Below are 21,504 nucleotides of genomic sequence, written 5' to 3'. Positions count from 1 at the left end.
GAACAGAACTACACACAGGCTACAAACAGTGTAGTACAGTGTAGTACCCCCTAATAGGCAACAAATATTTGAATAGATATCACTATGAAACTTTCCCAATTTGTTATGTACATATAAATTAAGAAAAAATATATTGCAAGTTTTCTGAAATTTATGTTTATATATGCAAATGAGGCACTTCCCCATTAAATATGTGCACATTTATGGATGCAATAAGGCAAAATGATGTAAAATAAACAAACTAAATGTGTGTTATTGACGTTTTATTGTCACTAGTTTCATAGAAGACATGTTTAGGAAGCAAAATATAACAAAATCTCAAAATCAACAAAAAAAGTATATTTGACTATTCACCTGCAGTGTCTCGCCTTAAACACTCTTGACTACGACGTCATCTTTGACAGAGGATGTTCGTCGAACCTGCCCTGGGCCAGGACGGCAAAGCCTGCGTCAACAAAGGGGACCGTAGCGACGGGTTGGAGCGGCGACGTTTTGTAAATAACGATGTTTTCCAAAACGAGTGTTACTGCACTACATTTAGGATACGACGCGAGTTGTGTGTGAATTGTCTTGTCACTGGGTATTTAGCTTCTCCGTGCAAATCGGGTTGTTGTTTCAGATGTGAAAATGATCTGGTTTGTTGTGTTGAGAAACATCATGTGTGTTTATATGTACCGTGTACTCACAACTAAGGGGGTTAACTAACCTATAAAGCTATGCTTAGTGACAAATGAGTAAAGAATATTCTTTTCTCAGCCTGTAATGACAATGAACAGTGTGTTCACATATTAACAGGTTTTCCTGTTTTAACTGGCCGTATTAAGGGTAAAGTAGGAGGATTGTGTTTCCCCCCGGTTCCCTGGGGACTTCTTCATCCTCCTATCAGACATGTTGTTGCATTACATTGTGTCTTTGTGTGGTAGGGATGCGATGTAACCCTTAGCTTGATTGCTGAGGTTGTGCTAAGACTGCTGGAGAAACTTTATTTTCCTAAAAGAAAAGATTGTTTGGTCGCTTTCGTGTGTGCTTAGCAAGGCCTGTGGCCGATACTAATCGAGAATTATGTATTCTCTCATTATGAAAAACGGCGTTCCTCTGTAGAGTGTTTTTGCCATTTTTTATAGGTGATGATGGGTTGTGTGTGTCATGTGACCTGCAACTGGGTTGGACTGGCCACAGAAGCACATGTGTAAGTTTGGACCGGGGCTCTTAGAGAGCCCTCTCTATTCTGTGTTTTTTCCTTAGTAAAAATCAGATAGCAGGTTAGCTCATGCGCTGTGTGAAGCTGTCAAACGCTTCATAGAGCTGACTATGACTGTGTCATACTCTCTTTTTGTCATTACATCGTATCATGGGTGTGGGGTCGTAAAGGGGTGAACTGGTAACCTTTCCTCTCCCCCTTTTTTCTGTTGGTCAGGGGTACACCCCCTGTCCTTCAAGGTTCCTGTCACGTTGCGGTTCGGCACGTTATGGGGCGAGGGGGGGGGGGGGGAGTTTCCTGGTCCCACGGCCTGGAATATTGGGCGTGTGCACCGCAGAAATTCCCCCGCCATAGAGTACGTCACCGTGCGCGTCTCTGTTGGTAGGACTTCCGTGTGCTGTTCAGGTCCATGTGATGGATCTGTTTTCGGGGGGTGGTCAGGGCTCCTCCTCACCAAGCGCCTATTCGGGCCTTCTGTGAGTTCGGACTCCTCCTTCCATGTGAGGGAGCCTCCTTCAGAGGACAGAGCCTCCTCCTCAGATTGTCAAGGTGAGTGGACGCTCTAGAAGGTGTCCTATTCTATTGTGTATGTATTCGATTCAATTCGATTATTGAGTGTGTATGGGTTCAGTGCCTCTTCCCCGGAGAGCCCTAAAACCAATTTTTTACATGGCTCAAGGTGCAATATATTCTTTTCGATCTGTACAGCTCGCGTGGGAAGTCTCTCTGGGGATTCCCGTCTCCTTCCTATGGGAGGGTGGTGGGATGTAAAAATGTGAAAAATGTTTACCCCCGGCTGTGTAGACTGGGATACATACTGTTGGTGCTTCCTTCTTTTCTATTAAAAAAGAGTTGGAGTTAGGAAGTGTCACACCCCTCTTGTCGTTCGCCTGGGCGCCTTGGGGATTCAATGACAGGTCTAAATAGCCTGTTCATTGATGTGGGTGTGTCCCGACGCACGTATAGTGCTAGCTCGCTGTAAACAGGCGACTGACTGGCACGCCTTGGTTGCTTGAGGTTAAAACGGAGTTTTTATAAAGCAACTGGGATGGAGGTTTTTCCTCTTCCAACGACCACATCCCACGACCTGGGTTGGTTATCGACGGATTCTCGTTCATGTCTGGGGGATGATGACGGAATGGATCTGAACATATGTAGAGGGGTCTCACGCCCTGGGGGTGGGCCACCGGGCGCGGTTCGCCCGAACGTCTGGGTGGCGCCTTCTTTTTATGTTAAGATCAACACGCATATCTGCCCTTTCTCCTGGAGTAGGCATGTCGGCGTGGTTAGGGCACGGGACTGGTTCTGGTCACGCTGGTCCGGATCAGTTGAACCCGTTGTCCGCCGGGGATGCAGATCTGCTGTTCTGGTACCCTGAGGGACTTGGGCTTTTTTCAGGGGGAAAAATGCCAGGTCGGTCCGGGTGTCACAGGGTTAAGCGCTATGGAGACCCTGGTTGAGTACATTTTTTACTCAGCACTGTCGTAATGGCTTACGGCCATGCCAACCTGTACACGCTCGATCTCGTCGGATCTCGGCCGCTACACAGGTTGGTCCTGGTTAGTACTTGGTTGGGAGACCGCCTGGGAATACCAAGTACGGTGTGCTTAGGGGCTGGTTCTCCATTCTTTTTCGCTCCTCTCTCACGCATGGCGAAGAGGGGCCTGTTGGGGTGGTCTTTGACCTCCTCTGGTGACCCTGTGCTTCCCGTATCGCCGGGCCCGGTCCGAAGTAATGTTTCGTCGACCCGTAGGCCTGGGTTAACCCTTTTTTGAAAAACTGAAACACTTGTACTGCGGTATAGCCGGTGTATACCCGCAGGTGTGTTTTGGAGTTTTTTCTTGAGGGGTTATAGGAACAACCACCGCATTGGGTAACACCAAGGTGGTTGATTCCCTGGTGTGTTGGAGCAGTGTCAACTCCCGGGTTCACCGTTTGAGGGTGCCCCTGCACGTTCATGACGTCTGCCAATCGTGTCAGCCTTCTCTGCCTCAACCCCTCTGGGTGGGTTTTTTTTAAATGGAGGCTTGGTCATGCAACACCGCCAGCTTACGCTCCTTCCGCCGGGGCGGCTGTGTTCAGCTGTCCCCTCTGGCGCCTGTCTCGTCCGCAGTCTCCAGGCTAGGGTTAATAGCCTGTTGCCTGGTTTTTCCCCCGGTGCGCTGCCTGCTTCCGTTGGTTAACCTTTTTTGTGTGCTTACGGCCATGCGTACTGCCTGTTCTGCAGGGTCAGTGTGCCAGGCGGTGTACTATTGGGCGGACAGGGCCCGCTCGGCTGAGGGGCCTTTGTCCGAATACGCTGGCGATGTGGGGGGCGGGGTCACTAAGTGCCCACCTGGTGGGGTCTTGATGCTGGCATCATGGACTTCTCCGGGCCCCCGTTCCAGGGGGTCCAGTCCCTTTGGTGGGTCTGGGTCTTCCTTCGCGCTCCGCTGCTACGGCCTTGCCACGGGGTTGGGTTTGCCCTTGACCCCGTGATTCTTAGAGCAGTAACGAGGTTGTTTCCTCCGTTCGTTCCCGGGTGGCATGCGGGTTGTGCGTGTGTGTAGTCGTGGGGTCAAGCCACGGCTGCTCACCCTGTGCGTTGAGTTGCTTGAGTGCCTCTTCGCACGGTCGGGTCCGTCGCCCTCCCGTGAAGCCCCCAATAGGGGGGGTGCCCTCCATTAGGGTGGGTCGGGGGGGCTCGGCCCTCCCTGTTCTGATGGTTGTGGGGGGCTTTCAGCGGGGTGTATTTGTCGGCCGATGGCTCTCGCTCGGCCTCCCTTGTGCAGAGAGTGACGCCGAGCGAGAGCTAATACGATACAGAACGTTAGGTTATGACTATAACCAAGTTCTGTTAGTATAGCGACGCCCGGCGTCCGACGCCGCTGCAGCCCTTGATCTCGCCTTGTGGTGAAAGCTTGGGAAGGAGGCGAGTGGGTGGCCCCACCCCTGCTTATATGGGTAAGCTGATAGGGGTGTGGTCAGACAAATATTGGGATTAAAGGTACATTGTGGTCTTTATTCAGTGCGTGTGCACGTGTGCGAGGACAGTGCAGAGAGTGACGCAGAGCGTCGCTATACTAACAGAACTTGGTTATAGTCATAACCTAACGTTTTCACTGATTGATTGATTGCAAATTGTATTAACAGATTGCAGAATGGGTACAATACAGTACGGCTCAATACACACAATTGTTAAGGGGATGCAGACCAGAGAAAGACTTTCGTCTTGTTTACATCAGGGTCCCCCTGAAAGCTGTCATGGAATTTCTTGTGGACAGTGGACACACGCCTGCATCATAAGAATTGTGCAGTACCTAAAAACAATCTGTGTGAGGCAGCAATACGCCGACGGGCGTCTAGACTGCCGGAAAGCCAAAGGAGGAAGAAGAAGACGCTCTGACGTGTTATTTCCGCGTCCCGGAGCCGAGGGCGACTTGTTAGCTGTTTGTTTCAGGTCAGGTTGAAAGGTGTTTCGGTGGAGAGTTAACAACATGGCTCTGAGGGCGCTCCGGCTTGTCATTCCGTCAGGAGCAGCAGCAGTTTTCAAAACGGGGTCAAAACTGCAGACGGTAAGATGTTTAGAAATGTCCTTGTCGACGTTTCTTGTGCAAAAGTTGCACCTCAAGTTCACAAGGACATAGGCTTAGCATTAGCATGACAGCATCACAACAACACAGCCAGACGTTAGATATTAGGTAAACAAAATAATTGAATCATTCAATCATTATCATACCATGGGGTAACCTTCTTTTACCCTTCTACTGTCAGTCTTGCAACTGAAACGCTAATTTTGTTACCTTGCAAACGATAGCTTTGAGTTTTCCTTTTATAGCTGCGCATAGTAATTGCCCCCTGTTTCCTTTCTTGAGTTCCAGCTAGTAACCAGTCTACTAAATGCACAGTTCTTCCTGGTGTGTTATGTTTCTAGAATATTTGTGTTCCTGTTACACACTCCAGAGAAACATAATTTGCTAAGAGCCATATATAAGTATGTCATAAATGTCTTGATGAAGGACCCTTGTGATGTAAACAAGACGAACGTATTTTTCTGGTCTGCATCCTCTTAGCAGTTGTTTGTATCGAGCCGTACTGTACTATTGTACCCATTCTGCAATCTGTTAATAAAGTTTTCAATCAAAGTGTTCAATCCACCTTATTTGTTTCCTTCAGAGAATAGTTTTCTAATTTATAAATGTGCTGAGCAAATGCTCTTTAAAGGTAGACTTTGTCTTGTTTCCATCAGGGTCCCCCATTTTCAATTCATATAGACATTTATGACATACACAACATACATGACATTTATGGCATAGGGACATATAGGTATTTAGTACTGATACATTTGTGACATAAGCGGTATTCAAATATACAGTACTGTTACCCCTAGATCCTGACAGAGTATATACATATGATGGGGAGGGGACTGTACATTAGGAGGGGGTGGGTGGGTGGGAGGGAAATATACATACGGCGGGGAGTGAATATATACATGCGGTTGGGAGGAGACTGTCTATTAGGAGGTGGTGGGGGTTTTGGGCATTTACGGTGGCCAGTTTCGAATTGCAGCCTCCCGTAGGTGCTCTTTAAGAGTGGTTTTGAATGTGGGCAGGGATTCACATTCCTTTACAGCTTTGGGTAGGGCGTTCCACATTGTTGTGGCCAGGCATGCGTTGTTCATGGGACGGGGTAGCACGGTGTGCCACCCCATGATAAGTACTCGCTATTTGCATATCAATAGCGCCGGTCGTCAGGTGTGTTAAATACGTTCTCAGACACATTCACACCTAACTTGTTGTGAAGACGTGTTACATTCCATTCGTAGAGGCAATTAGGCACTGTCTTTAGTCTGTGCCCTAGCGAGGGGACATTAAATGCGCATTCGCGGGAGCGCGCGCACACGCCGGGAGCGCGCGTGCACGTGGTGCGTGTCACCCCAGATGATTTCAATAACGCACCACTGGTTGTGGCATAATTGCGAAACGTGTTTAGTCCCTTGTTTGAGCCGAATCTGGGTTTAACATGATTTGTTGAGCTTCCTCTGGTGTAGTGGTTGTGGTATTCACTGACCTTTGGGAAGTATTTTGACATGTACATGGGCACCCCGGTCGTATAGTGTATCTTGTAGACCAGGCCCATTGCAAGTTGCTGTACTCTGTCGTCTACTCTAAGCCATCCTAGGTTGTCAAAGTGGGCAGGGGTGAGGTGGGTTCTGGGCTTCAGGTCAAGTAGTAGTCTGACCAGTTTGTTTTGTGATGTTTGTAATTTTGTTTTAAGCGCCTTTGAGGTGCTTTGGTACCATGAGGTGCACGCATAGTCATAGTACCCTTGAATGAGTGCTCCTGCCAGAGTCTTCAGGGTATTCTTGTTTACCAGAGAGGAGATCCTGTACAAGAATCTAGTTCGTTGGTTGACTTTTTTTATTACATTGGATGCCATTTTGTCACAGGAAAGATTTGCCTCTAGGCCTAACAAAATTAATAGTTGGTTTCGGGTTGCCGACCGACCCTGCCGATTTAGGTGCGACCCAATATATTTTATGAGTTTTTAAAAAAAAATTATATATAAAAAAAAAATTTTTTTTTATTTTTTTATAATAAAGTTTCATAGAAATCTTAGTCAAACATTTAGTATTATGGATATTAAACATGCTGGCAGAGTACATGCATCCATGTTGTTGTGAACATTTTAATTAAATAAAGAAATTCCCTATCCATAGTCGCCGTGGGAAAGAATAAAATAAAAGAATAAAATAAAATAAATTCCCTACCTACCCATGGCCAGACTGACAACCAACCTGAAACCAACTATTAATTTTGTTAGGCCCTAGGATGGAACCCAGGTAGGTAATTTCGTCTTTCCTTGTGACAATATTGTCACCCACTGTAACTGAGAAGCCGTCGGTCTTGCTGAGTTTGTTATTTGAACCAAAGAGAATGGACTCTGTTTTGCCCATGTGTAATGATAGTTTATCAGCGAGCCATATGCAGATTTTGCCTAGTTCCGTGCTGAGGGTTTTTTCAACCTGCAACTTGTTCTTGTCAGAGACCAGCAGGGCTGAGTCGTCCGCAAACAGGAACAAGTTGCAGTCACAGGCTGACGACATGTAATTTGCATAAATTAGGAAGAGTAGCGGTCCTATTATGCTTCCTTGTGGAACACCACAGCTCACTGTGAGGGGTGGGGGGGATAGAGTACCGTTTACCTCTACCATCTGTTCTCTCCCCTCCAGGTAGGATTGCTTCCAGCTCACTGATAAGCTATCAAAACCAATTGCTTGTCCATTAGAATGTCAAAAGGCAAAAGGCAAAAGATGACAACATGGTACTGTGCTTTTGTTTTAGTTTTTGTCTGATGTGTGGAGTGGATTTCAGTCTGTATAGTAGAGGGGTAACTACTACTGCCGGCCACAGCAGCTCAGTCTCAAGAGAGGTCTGGAGAAGCAGTTAATAAGTTACTAAACAACAACCCACACATCAGACCAAAACAAAAATGTTAAAGAAAGAGAAATACCAAGCGGGGCTCTTTTGCCTTGACTTGAGGTCACCGTTTGAAGGCGTTACAGATTATGCTTTTAAATTATGGTATGAGCTGCTGTAACTCTCGGGAGTCGTATTCTGTCATTTAGGCTGGCATTCACACAAGCTCAGTGAGACACCTGCGGTATGGCTGGTGGGCCTATGCACTGGGCGAGAGGACGACACCAAGATTCAAGGAGAACAGCAAGATCTTTTCTATTGATGGCAACTTGGCACCGGGGACAGGAGAACTGGGCCAAAAGCTGGCTGACAGGCTGGGTAATTATTATTGCTTGTTGTTTTAATGGTTCAGTGCTCTTTAACACTTTGGCGTCCGCACACTTGCGGCGATTTATGCCTCAGAGGACAGCGGTTTGTTTACAAACCTATGTAATTTCTAAGAGCTATATATATCATTTATAGTATTGCTATCTGTCCATTCTCATTGTCACTTGAGTGCATAAACCGTGCCTTCATAATGGCTTAAAGAAAATAAAAATCCATCGGTTGGTTGTCATTTTATAGCGTCATGAATATAAGGTTTATCGTGCTTTTCGTCTCTTCTTTTTTTCAGTAAGCTAGAAAATAGGCTCAAACGCCATTTCTGCTGTATATATACGAATGAAATAAAACAAACTGCGTAGCATCCGGACTATTACAGAGCATCTATGTATGAAATGGGGATGGCGCCGGCGGGGAACGCCGATTAGTATTATTGATTAGCAATAGAGTGTGCGTTCAGGTAGCCAATGTCAGTGATCTATCACGTTAGGTTTTAAAACAATGTCCAATCCAGCTGTAATTTGGGGAAATAGTATCCTACCATCAGGCCATGTGATCGCCGGCAGCATTTCTTCATTAGTCATCGGATTATGGTAGATCGATATGTCCATTGGCTAGTCATAAATCCCATTATTCCAGGCTGAAAAATGCGTTCGGTAACGTGATCAAAGATTGAGGGTCTTCGTTTGGAATCGAGGCTCATGTGATCCGCCCACAGACTGTAAAATAATTTTTATTTTTTAAATCCCCTCAATGATACTGCAGTGGAGCGATGGCGCCCCTAAGCGGATCTGGCCGGTATTGCATGTTTAGAAAATCAAATATGTGGGTAGGTCATGGATCTCGATCGTGGACGTTAATAGCGTTATAAATATGGAATAAAACAATAACAACTTGCCACGAGTATATACGTGGCTCTGGTCCACAACGCATGGCACCGAAACACGTATATACTCGTGGACGGACGGTAGGGATGGGTACCGAATTTGGTACTTTTGAGGTACCGAACCGAAACACGTCGGTACTACCGATTATCGAATCAAGTGAGAAACCAAAAAATAAATAAAAAAGAAAATCTTTAAATTTTTTTTTTTTACTTTTTTTTGTAACTTTTCTTTTCATGTCAACGTTCACACGCACAATATATGCTTACCTAGGATTTGACTTGATTCAACAACAAAGCAGTCGGAGCAATGACAAGCCGAAAACTGTCGAAATTGTAGTTATTTGAAGTTTGGATTTAATTTTTTACGACTGAGGTAGGTAAATCTAATTTCTTGAGACTAAAGTACCGAAAAAAGGTACCGTTGGGTACCGGTATCGATTCACAGGTACCGGTATCGGTTCAAATGTGAAAGGTACCCATCCCTAACGGACGGCATAGTGTTAACACTTTGGCTGCCTAAGGTTAAATTCATGATATACCATAGATTGCCAGCGCTATTTGTCTATGGAGAAAGTCCCCTTCTTTGCAGGGCTATAACTTTTTAAATTCTATTGCTACATTGCCATTATTAGGGCCCATTCAAAGTCCTATATGTATTGTTCATTGTGTAGCAACGTTAAACTTTTTCATTCACATATTCATAGTAAAGTATGGTCTAATGTATAAGTATGTTTTCATCTCTTTCTGCAGCTTTCTCCAGAACGTGATGTATAGCCCCAAATGCATTATATTGATGATGAAATACAGTTTGATGGCAATCAGCGCGATATAAAAAATTCCAACTAGACGTACTTCTAGAAGTTACTACACGTCATCTGATGTTGACCGGATGGGCGAGGGGGCGTTTATAATTCCGTGGGCAGCGTTATACCAATCATCTAATGTGGGTCAAATGTTGATAATAGCAGTTAGTATCGAAGACGGTAACGTTACACGCTCAAACTCACCCCAGTCTCCGCGCGCCGTTGGGCGATCATCGTAGAGTAGAAATTCTATCATTATGGGATGGCGATTTACCCGGTCCATCTCCAGCTTGTATAATGGTATATACGTCCAAATCATGTTGTTTATCGAGTTATTGGCAATCGATCGCTATGTAGCGTGACGAGCCAGAGTCACGGGACATGTACCGAGTGGCCGGAAGCAATACGGACGTCTAGCACAACCTCTATGGCACATCCTGTTTAAGCGATTGCGCCGATCGGCCACCAGATGGCGCTCCTGAACCGCCAGAGAGCTCAGTGGGTCCTGCTGGTGGATCTCAGGCCAGCGGAGGGGACATATGAATCCGATCGCAGATTTTAGAAATATTGATATAAGGACGACGTAAAGCGTCCTCCGGCAACTTGAGCATGGCCGGGAATGACGTCTAAAGACGGTTCCCGGCACCCAAAGTGTTAACATGCTGAAAATAAACAACATGTGAACACATGGTGCTTTTATCTATATAGGAATGCTCTACATGCCAGAGCCAGACACATACTACTTGGATAAGGTGACTGGGGAGAAAGAGCCCCTCCCAGTCGCTTTCAACGGGATGTGTAGCATGGAAAAGTTCTACTTGGACCCCAAAGCTGCTGATGGGAATGCCTTCCGGCTGCGGTACTGGATGTACACCATGAGGCTACTGCAGTACGCTGACGCCGTCGAACATCTACTCACCACAGGTACATATCACTCACTTGAGGGATGCGGCGAGTGCAGCGTGCGTTCTTCCAAATGACTTTGAAATGACTTCTTCCACATGACCAACGTTTTTTTTTACGCTTTGATGTAAGTGAAATTAATTGGTATGAAGATGTATACCCTCTTCACAAAGGTATTTACCATCGAGGCTGTTCAGTTTGAGAGCAATAATACTTAGGGAACCATTAGATTCTAACGTTTTGTTAATATGACTGTATAGTTTTAAATACCTTTATTGGTATTTAAGTGTTTTCTTCTGTGCTCTAGGCCAAGGAGTGATCCTGGACCGTTCCCCGTTCAGCGACATGGTCTTTTTGGAGGCTATGCACGAGCAGGGCTACATCAGGAAGGAGTGTGAGTATCGCTACGCTTAGTGAAAACAAAATCTCTTGGTGTAAACTCACTCCTAAATTGAAATAACCTGGCTTTGCTACCTGAATTGTATCCATTTGGGTTGGTGAAACGAATAAGTGATATTAATATCTTGTATAATACAGGGCGGCTAGGTGGTGCAGTGGGGAAGGCGCTCACCACCAATGCAGGAGACGCTGGGTTCGAGCCCAGCTCTCCGCATTGCTATCAGCTTGGCTGGTCGTTCATACTAATACAATTGGCAGTATTAGGGGGTGGGAAGCTGATGGGTGGGGATCGGACGTTGTGGACAGCGACTACTACAGGTCGGTTGGTGCGCCTGCGCAGCAGAATCAGGAAGCGACGGGGGCGGCGTGCCCTCCAAACGCAGACCCCCGACGCTGAGAGATCGCGCTGTGCAGGTGAAAAGATGCGACTGCTGCTTCCTCGAGTACCGGAGGGGACAAGTGATGTAAGGCTTAGTCCACATTGCAGCCGGCTTGTGGGAGGCATGGCCTAACAGCGTTCGAGACAGGGGAGGGTAGAATTGGACGATACGAAATTGGGATGGGAGAAAAAATAGAAAATGCGAGAAAAAGTAGATTTAAAAAAAAAATCTGGTATAATATATTCCATGGTCCATATTATATTCATAGGACATACCTGACTCCTATAAGATTGAACAGAATGGGACTTAGACAAGATTCTCTATGTTCCTTATGTACAAATCTTAGACAAGATTCTCTATGTTCCTTATGTACAAATGGGGATGAGGGTACATTTATGCACATGTATTGGGATTGCCCACCGGTTAAGATATTCTGGGAAGAAGTGACCCAGCAATTATCAGAATTCTTATTTCTGAACATACCTGTACACCCCTCTGTATTGCTGTTGAATGATGTTTTTCAGTTTGCAGCCCCTATACAGCTAAAGAGACTAGTTTTATCCGGTCTCACAGCTGCTAAAAAGCTGATAGCATCACGATGGATTCAACCGGATATAATGTGCCGGAAGGTATGGGTTCTTACCTATCTCGATGTGATTTATCTAGAGATATCTACAGCAAGAATTTTAGGTGTCAGTGAAACCAACATTGCAATCTGGTTAGAAGTGGTGGAGAGAATAAAGGCTAGCATATGAATTGTAGTGCCTGGTTAGAAACAAATGAAAATGGATGGATTATCCAAGTGGGGGTCCGGGGGGGGGGGAGAGCGAGCAAGAGCGTATTGTATTAGATAGCAAGTATTAGGTATATATCTCGTAAACTAAATTTATATTGATTCAAATGGAATGTATAGTCCTGTGATTTACATTGGATGTTTACTGTTAATGCTTGTGTGTCTAATTTTATGTTATGTTTAAAAAAAAATTATATATATATATATATATATATATATATATATATTCCATGGTCACATGGTGCTGGTGAGCGGGAGGGTTCATGGTTCGAGGCTAGTCAGTGGACAAATCAGCTGTAGTGTCAATATTTTTCCACTTCTGCCAATTTCTAGGCTTGTATAAAAAGGTTTTACATCAATTCAGTAATTTCAAATGAGGTTGTTTACATTATGTTAACATGGGTATCGATCTTGTCTGATTCAGGGGAAGATGGCAAATAAGTGTATTTACCAAAATGTTGGAGTGTTCCTTTAATGTCTGTATAATCCCATGAAGTGGAGGAAGTGGGGACGCGTGTATGCTTTTACCAACGCGTTCGTGTTTCCGGGTTCCCGTTTTGCGCTCTGATTGGCCACTGACCTATGCTATTACGCCCCCTTTACGCTCTCGCCTGAGACGCGCTGTGAAGCACCAGCGGGGCGAGGCGGTGGTTTCTCCCCGGCTCTGTGCGCCTTGCTGCCGCCGGCTTGTCTCACATGACTCGGTCCAGCTCCAGCAGCAGCGGCCGTCTTCCGCCTGCGGCTCGTTCTTATTATTATCCCCCATTGTTCAGGTCGACATGGTCGCACAAACACGTAGGTTTCAATCACTGAGCTGTCTGTCTGTTGTTGTGTGTCTTCGGCTCGGCTACTGTACATGGAGATGAGACCCCCCGCCTCTCTCCATAATAGACTCAACCAGGCGTGCATTCTCGTGGGAAAACCCGAAACAACATTTAATAAAGACAAGTGTTAGTTGTGTTTCCCCATCTACCGTCAACATAAAACCATCCACCACCCGTTGGAGGAGTAGTGGGGGAGAAGAAGATGAATATTTTTAAATAGCTAGAATTATCGACTAGCAACTCTGTGCTCGTCAGACCTGCAGCTGCTGGTACTGTATGGAGAGAGAGGCGGGGGGTCTCATCTCCATGTACAGTAGCCGAACCTAAGAAGACACACAACAACAGACGGACAGCTCAGTGATTGAAACCTACGTGTTTGTGCGACCATGTCGACCTGAACAATGGGGGATAATAATAAGAACGAGCCACCTCGGGGGCCTGGAGGGAGGATACCGCAGGCGGAAGACGGCCGCTGCTGCTCGAGCTGGACCGAGTCATGTGGGACAAGCCGGCGGCAGCAAGGCGCACGGAGGCGGGGAGAAACCACCGCCTCGCCCCGCTAGTGCTTCACAGCGCGTCTCAGGCGAGAACGTAAAGGGGGGCGTAATAGCATAGGTCAGTGGCCAATCAGAGCGCAAAACGGGAACCCGGAAACACGAACGCGTTGGTAAAAGCATACACGCCGTGGGGACATATTAAATGTTATGTGACACACCTCATCCATGGGAACATTATTTACGTGACACACCTCATCCATGGGAACTAGGGCTTTCACATTATTTTTGAATTTTGAATTTAATTTTGAATTTACATAAAAACATGAGATTGGTCCCAAAAATGTATTATTATTATTATTATTATTATTATTATTATTATTATTATTATTATTATTATTATTATTATTATTATTATTATTATTATATATATAAAAAAAAAAAAAAGGGTCAGGTCATATAGGTGAGACTGTGCTGAAAATAATGATACCAAACATACCATGGTAAAAAAAAAAAGTAGCCAAAACTTTGAAAATAGCTAGACTTTTTTTTAGGTTTAGTTTATTTAATAAAAAAAAATTGTACACTGAAATTCGAATTCGAACTTGTCTACAACGAATTTCGAATTAGATTTTTTTGTTAAAGTGACAGCCCTAATGGGAACATATTTACATGACGCACCTCATCCATGGGAACATATTTACGTGACACACATGATCCCCTTCGCTCTGCATTGTAGGAGGAAGTGGGGACATATTTACATGACACACCTCATCCACGGGAACATTTGACATCGCACACATCATCCCCTTTGCTCTGCATTGTAGGTGTGGACTACTACAACGAGATCAAACACATCAGCATCTGTGAGTTCCTGCCCCCACACCTGGTCATCTATATCGACACACCAGTAGAGGAGGTGCAGAAGAACCTGGCACAGAGTGGCAAGGTAGGGAGACGGAGACCTTAAAAGCAGACAACGCTATACCCATAGAAGACCATGTGACCTGACCACTCACTATTGACCAATAACTTAAGAGATGATAATACAAAATCACTTTGACCTCCACCATGGTTGTGTGTTGGGGTGCTGTCACTCATCTTGTAATGTATATTCCTGGTGAGGGTGGGGAAGAACCAGATTTACTGCATGTTTGTGTACTTGGCCAACAGCTGTCCCCAGTGTAAACAAGTTCAGCTTCCAAATAAAAGACCCCAGCACACCACCCTGATCAGAAAGTGGCGTTATAAACTAGGGCTGGGCGATATAACGATAACGATAATTATCGCGATATATTTTAATAATCGATTTTTTTTGTTTGTGACCTGCAACAGGGCAGAGACAGTGGACAGACTTGTCTTTCTTGCCTGCAACTTAAAGTAATGGCTTTGCTTGTCCAAATGACAATACTGACCAAATTGAGATATATTTTTCTCTTGTCCATTTATTTTGTTTGCTTTCTAATTTAAAATACAGTTTGAAACCGTCTGTACACAGTAGGCTATGTGTGCTAGCAGAGCTAGTCTCCAGTCACGAGTCACGGTGCACATGTGCAGTGGTTTGTCCACCAAAAAAGTGCCAAAAGATAGAAAAGAAACTAGCAGAGCCAGAACTGTTCAACTCCCCTGGAGCCACAGCCAGCAGAGAAGCCGGTTTACTTTCGCTTTCAAACCAGCTGCAGCCTGAGAACTGGAGTGTGAGGGGAATAGGGGATGTAACACTAAAGATGGCGGCAACGACAAAGAATTGCTGTAAAATAAACATACTGTTTATTTTAACATGTTGTTTAAAAAAAAAAAAAAATGTTTTTTTATACTTATACTTAATTATCGAGTGATATGATATTGTTATCGATATTGTTATCGCAATATCATTTTTGGCCATATCGCCCAGCCCTATTATAAACGACCTTTGTTGCCAGGAAGTCCTGTTTGTTACTAGCCAATTCAGTGAGCTTGCACCAGCGTTTCCGTTAGCCGGTAATTACCGGTATTTGACCGTCAAAATCTGTTGAAGTCCGACATATTTAATCTCTCCGGTCTTAATGACCGGTGAAAATAATTCCCTCTAAGCACAATTTGATTATTTGAATTGTATTAAAATAGGCTAAAATTAAATAGCCTATGCGATGAACGAAACAATCATTACATTTGTTTCATCGTTGCTTCACCAAGCAGGTATAATAATGACACCGCTGTTGTCAGCGCGAGCTGGCTGCTGCTAGATTTGTGACTGCATGCAGCTGCAGAGCCACAGAATCCACCATAACCCACCCATCTGTACCGGCACAATGCAGTACTCCAATTCAGCCATTGGCAATTCAGCTGTTGGGTGGGGGGCGCTGTTGAGCGGTCCCCAGATAGAGCCTTAAAACAGCTGAATCTGCTGGTCTGCAGCGCCATACTCTTTGCAAATAAGTCGTTGCGAGGTGGAGAGAGTCATCACGCAAACCCACGATAATGTTGCCGTCTCTCTCTGCCAAATTTCTCAGTTCTTCGCTTGATATAATTAATATAAATGTCCAATATAACGGAATTCGTTAGCTCATAAAAATGTGATTATAACAGACTGCTGTTTATTAATGTCGGGCGACTGCCCACAGACACCTATTTGATTTAAAGTCGGCAGCAGCACGGAGTCTCGGGACTTATTTTATTTGGAATATAATGATTGTATACGCAAAAGTAGCCTAGTTTTAAGTTAAAATATTATAAATCTACATGCCTTGATGATGTCAATTATTTTTAAGCTCAATAAACTCTGACCGGAATTTCTCTCATTTGACCGGTAGATTTAAATCTACCGGACCCTGAGACCGGCAACAATTTTTTCTAACGGAAACCCTGCCTTGCACAGCAGCTGGCTTCTCAAGATCACGCGAGAATCCATCTCGTCAGCCTTAAAGTCATGTGCTCGTGCCTGAACCACAGTGGTTCGGACCAATCGGCATCCTTTGAGGAACTACTGGAGGCTACGGGCAAAGAAATTATATTTTTTAATGTGCCGGCCCGAACGTGTGAATATTAAAGGCAACCAACTTGTGTTCAGCTTTTCTCTGATTGGCCACGACCTCACGCTGCTAGCCCGCCCCCTTTTGCCGTGAGCGCGGCAGGAACCTTCAAGTTCCCTGGTGCAAAATAAATCTGGTAGTTCGTTTATGACGTTAATTAATAATAAACACTGTTAGGACTCTTAATAATAAACACTGTTAGGACTATCTGACTCTTAATAATAAACACTGTTAGGACTATCTGACTTAATAATAAACACTGTTAGGACTATCTCGATTCACGCGTCACTACTGTAACTAGAAACTGTACATTGTAGCGTTATATGTCACGTGGCCGTGTGGCCAATCAGAGAAACGCAGAACGCAAGGCTGAACACAAGTTTGTTGCCTTTAATATTCACGCGGCCCGAACGGCTTCAAAGGACAACTTCCTAGATGGTTCTGTGTAATGGACCATCTGGCGGGTTGTGTTACGATTTCAGACGCAGTGACATTGGAGGTGATGTCTGTCAGTGATAGCTGTCCCTTCACAACACGCTCTGCTCGTCCTGTCACAGTTTCAGCCTAATTTCAGGCCAACATTAAGCTCTTCAAAACCACAATTGCACTACAGTGTGCATCTAATAACCTACTGCATGCACAAATTACATCATTAGTTTAATATTAACTTCAATGATCAATACAACATGTCTGTGCCTGTCACATCACAATGAGTCTTTACACATATGTCTATACCAATACCTTCATTGATTGATTGATTGAAAACTTTATTAACAGATTGCAGAATGGGTACAATACAGTACAGCTCAATACACACAATTGTTAAGGGGATGCAGACCAGAGAAAGACTTTCGTCTTGTTTACATCAGGGTCCCCCATTTTCAATTCATCAGGACATATATGACATACATGACATACAGATAGTCAGTACTGCTACATCTATACATTTATGACATACCAGATTTGAAAATACAGTACTGTTTGTGATACAGAAGGAGTCAAGAAAAGGGAGTATATACATTTGACGTAGAAACTGTACATTGGAGGAGGTTGGGTGGGGGGGGGGGTTGGGTACATTGGGATATTGACAACCATACTGGGTAATTTACATTGGAGGTGGTTGGGGGGGGGGGAGACACACTGTATAAACAAGCAAAACTGTACATTGAGGGGGGGGGGGGGGGGAGGAGACACTGTACAAACAAACAAAATTGTACATTGGACTATTGACAACCATACTAGGTAAATGACTGTACATTGGAGGGGGTTGGGTTAGGATATTTACAGGGGCCAGTTTTGAATTGCAGTCTCCCGTAGGTGTCCCTTGAGAGAGGTTTTGAAAGTGGGTAGTGATCCACATTCCTTTACAGCTTTGGGTAGGGCGTTCCACATTGATGTGGCATAATTGCGAAACGTGTTTAGTCCCTTATTTGAGCCGAATCTGGGTTTAACATGATTTGTGGAGCTCCCTCTGGTGTTGTGATCGTGGTATTCAATGACCTTTGGGAAGTATTTTGACATGTACATGGGTACCTTGGTCGTGTAGTGTATCTTGTAGACCAGGCCCATTGCAAGTTGCTGTACTCTGTCGTCTACTCTAAGCCATCCTAGGTTGTCAAAGTGGGCAGGGGTGAGGTGGGTTCTAGGAGTAAGGTCAAGCAGTAGTCTGACCAGTTTGTTTTGAGATGTTTGTAATTTTGTTTTTAGCGCCTTTGAGGTGCTTTGGTACCATGAGGTGCAAGCATAGTCGTAGTACCACTGAATGAGTGCTCCTGCCAGAGTCTTCAGGGTATTCTTGTTTACCAGAGAGGAGATCCGGTACAAGAATCGAGTTCGTTGGTTGACTTTTTTTATTACATTGGATGCCATTTTGTCACAGGAGAGATTAGCCTCTAGGATGGAACCCAGGTAGGTAATTTCATCTTTCCTTGTGACAATATTGTCACCCACTGTAACTGAGAAGCCGTCGGTCTTGCTGAGTTTGTTATTTGAACCGAAGAGAATGGACTCTGTTTTGCCCATGTGTAATGATAGTTTGTTATCAGCGAGCCATATGCAGATTCTGCCTAGTTCCGAGCTGAGGGTTTTTTCAACCTGTAACTTGTTCTTGTCAGAGACCAGCAGGGCTGAGTCGTCCGCAAACAGGAACAAGTTGCAGTCACAAGCTGACGACATGTCATTTGCATAAATTAGGAACAGTAGCGGTCCTAGTATGCTTCCTTGTGGAACACCACAGCTCACTGTGAGGGGGGGGGATAGGGTACCGTTTACCTCCACCATCTGTTTCCTCCCCTCAAGGTAGGATTGCATCCAGCTCACTGATAGACTATCAAAACCAATTGCTTTTAGCTTGTCAATCAGAATGGAGTGATTGACCGTGTCAAAGGCCTTTTGTAGGTCCAGCATGACCATGACCATCATAACGATGATAAAGTAGGCCTATAAACAATTTGATGATATTATTATGCAGTCTATTTGTTGTGAAGGATCAGATTAAACCGAATATATATATTTATTTATGGATATATATTTAATAGTATTTGTATATCGTTTGATATCCCCTGTATATTCCTTGTACAATATGCACTGAATATCCCTTTAGTCTACTAAACAGCCCCTAATAGTTTCATTCTACCATTGGACGAGAACCTGGCGCCAGCAGCCATACCCCTAGGTTCAAGTTCAATCGTGCCGACCAACATGTCGTGGCAAGCCCGGTTCCGCGTAGGAATACGTCTGGCGAAATACGAATGGTACTATTTGTTCACAGCGCATATATATATGGCGCAAGTAAAGTAGAACTTTCTTTTAGTCCATTAGTTCTTTACCCTCCAACCTAGTAACAGACGCGAAGCCTCACCCACGACGCACGTGTGGTGCAGTAAGGCCTACTTGGCCTCAGAATAGGCATTGAGATATCGTGTGGATTAATAGTTGAATTGTCATAGTTTGGCACTATACCGTCGAGTTGGACGTATTTCTATTAAGCTAATAATAGTCTATTATGTATGGTGCATCGTTCGGTTAGAGTTATAAAGTGAGCAGCACCCCCATCGTTCCTGACGTTATCTGGAGTCTTAACCAGGCTGGGCAGACCACTTGTGGTGCTTGCATCCGAGGAGCTCCGGGCCAGGACGAGTGGACCTGTACATTGGATTACTTTACCCGGACGACGGCGAGCCTTCCACGGCTTGGATTATCTACATGCTTTGGGTGCTTTGATTATTCCATGGATAACGGCCAACACTGCTGAGTGTTGGAACTACCCCCCGGAGAGGAGTCCAGGTGAGACGGCGCTCTACACCAGTGAGGTCGCCTCACGTCTCTCCGTTGTGGACCGGCAGCTACCGTCCACCAGAGGGTCCAGCTGTATTCATCTGCGGACCGAGGTTCTGTGGGCATCGTGTTCAGGACTCTGAATTCTCCCAAGAAATCGTTGGCCATAGGGGTGGACGGTATGGTCTAAAATTTATATCACGGTATAATTTGAAGCATAGACGGTAACGGTATATATCACGGTATCATCGTTTTTGATAATTTTTTTATTTTTATTTTATATATATATATTTTTTTATAAAATATATATATTATATAATTAGACTTGTACTGGTATTATCTGCGAGACATCGCCACCACGCAACAAGCTCCACTGTCTGTGTGTACTCTAGTAGCCTCCAGCTACGGCCAGAATTCTCCGGAGCTGCACCTGGACCTATACTCGAGTAGCCTCGAGCAGAGCTACGGCCAGGATTCTCCGGCGCTGCACCTGGACCCTATTGTATTGGTATTATAACGTTAGCAAGCCCTCAGCTCGAATACGCATCGAATCAGTGTTATAAGACATTGATATCATGAGCTATCTGTAGCTACTGCATATATAACGTTAATACAACGCCTCAGTGAATTATTTAGTTCAATGGGACATTTCGTTTTGAACGGTGAACTAACTTGTGTTAACGTGAGCTAACAGGTAGCATACACGTCTCTAGTACTAGACTTTGTGGAGCGTTTGTTGATGTCAGGAGCTATCGGTAGCTGGCCGACTAGATACCGTTCAGTTAGACAATGCCCCATCATGTATTAAACTAAAAGTGAATAGTTGACTGGGTCATTTTGTAACGGTAGCTAAGCTAACGTTAGCTCAGGGAGACGCCGACAGCTCCCGTGTCCCGTCCCACTAGACTACTAGACCCGTGTTTACATGCGTGCGGTAGGGGCTGGCACGCCCACTGCGCGAAGCCTCCTAAATAACTTTTTCCAGTTCGCACATATCTATTATCTATGACTAATTCTATCTATTTTTAGGGGCAAATGCCAGTGAAATAGTCGCGCTGTGGTTACATGACGTCATTGCTATTTTAGAGCTGCACTACCGGTTACACGGTATACTCAAAATCCATACCGTAGAGCAAATTCATACCGTTTATACCGTATACCGTTTATACCGTCCACCCCTAGTTGGCCAGATGGGATACCGCCAGCGGCTCTTCTAACCCCCCCTCCTACTGTCTTACAACCAGCGGGACCCCCCCCCCCCCTTAGTGTATCCAGCTATAATCATTTAAGTACCATCGCTATAGTTCCCTAAAGAACCGGGTTGTATACTTACTCCCTGCGTAACCAGAGATTGGACATTCAATGTTGATTTACCTACGAATACTCATTTGCCATACAAGTGCATTTCAAATCATAAATGTCATCAAGTGAACGTTGTATATACCCTTTGCTATATAAAATATTCGATTTGTACATTTGTGTGGACTTCGTTTCATCAGGTGGGAAAGTGTTCATCATATCTATATCATGTACTGGATGGCCAGAAGTTAAAGTACAAGAGGTAGTGGTTTAATAATACCATACTTATCAATACAGTCAGGGAATTGTACCCCTCGGTTACAATTGGTCCTTCGAGCCGGAGGGTAACTAGTGTAATATTAATATAGTGTTATTAATATTAAAATGGCCTATGATGAACACTCCACGAAACGGTCCTCCTAACGTAGAACGCCCGCAGCGCAGACGACAGCCACC

General features: G+C 44.8%; 1 protein-coding gene across 2 annotated transcripts in view; it reads left to right on the top strand.

The window, feature by feature from the left end:
• Window positions 1-4,590: 4,590 nt before the first annotated feature.
• The window catches only part of ndufa10 (NADH:ubiquinone oxidoreductase subunit A10), a 45,952-nt gene continuing 29,038 nt past the window's right edge, over window positions 4,591-21,504 (top strand). Inside the window, exons 1-5 of one of the 2 annotated variants that reach the window (XM_084313767.1) lie at window positions 4,593-4,755; window positions 7,809-7,977; window positions 10,378-10,593; window positions 10,880-10,966; window positions 14,290-14,411. In XM_084313767.1, coding sequence (XP_084169893.1) covers window positions 4,678-4,755; window positions 7,809-7,977; window positions 10,378-10,593; window positions 10,880-10,966; window positions 14,290-14,411 — 672 coding nt within the window. In that variant the 5' untranslated portion in view covers window positions 4,593-4,677. Of the gene's footprint in view, window positions 4,756-7,808; window positions 7,978-10,377; window positions 10,594-10,879; window positions 10,967-14,289; window positions 14,412-21,504 lie in introns of both variants that reach the window. The other variant, XM_084313768.1, reaches the window with a different exon arrangement.

Source organism: Notolepis coatsorum (genome assembly GCF_963971535.1).
Source record: "Notolepis coatsorum genome assembly, chromosome: 5".
Taxonomy (NCBI): domain Eukaryota; kingdom Metazoa; phylum Chordata; class Actinopteri; order Aulopiformes; family Paralepididae; genus Notolepis; species Notolepis coatsorum.
Note: the sequence above shows the minus strand (reverse complement) of the source record. Positions and strands in the feature narration are given on the sequence as shown.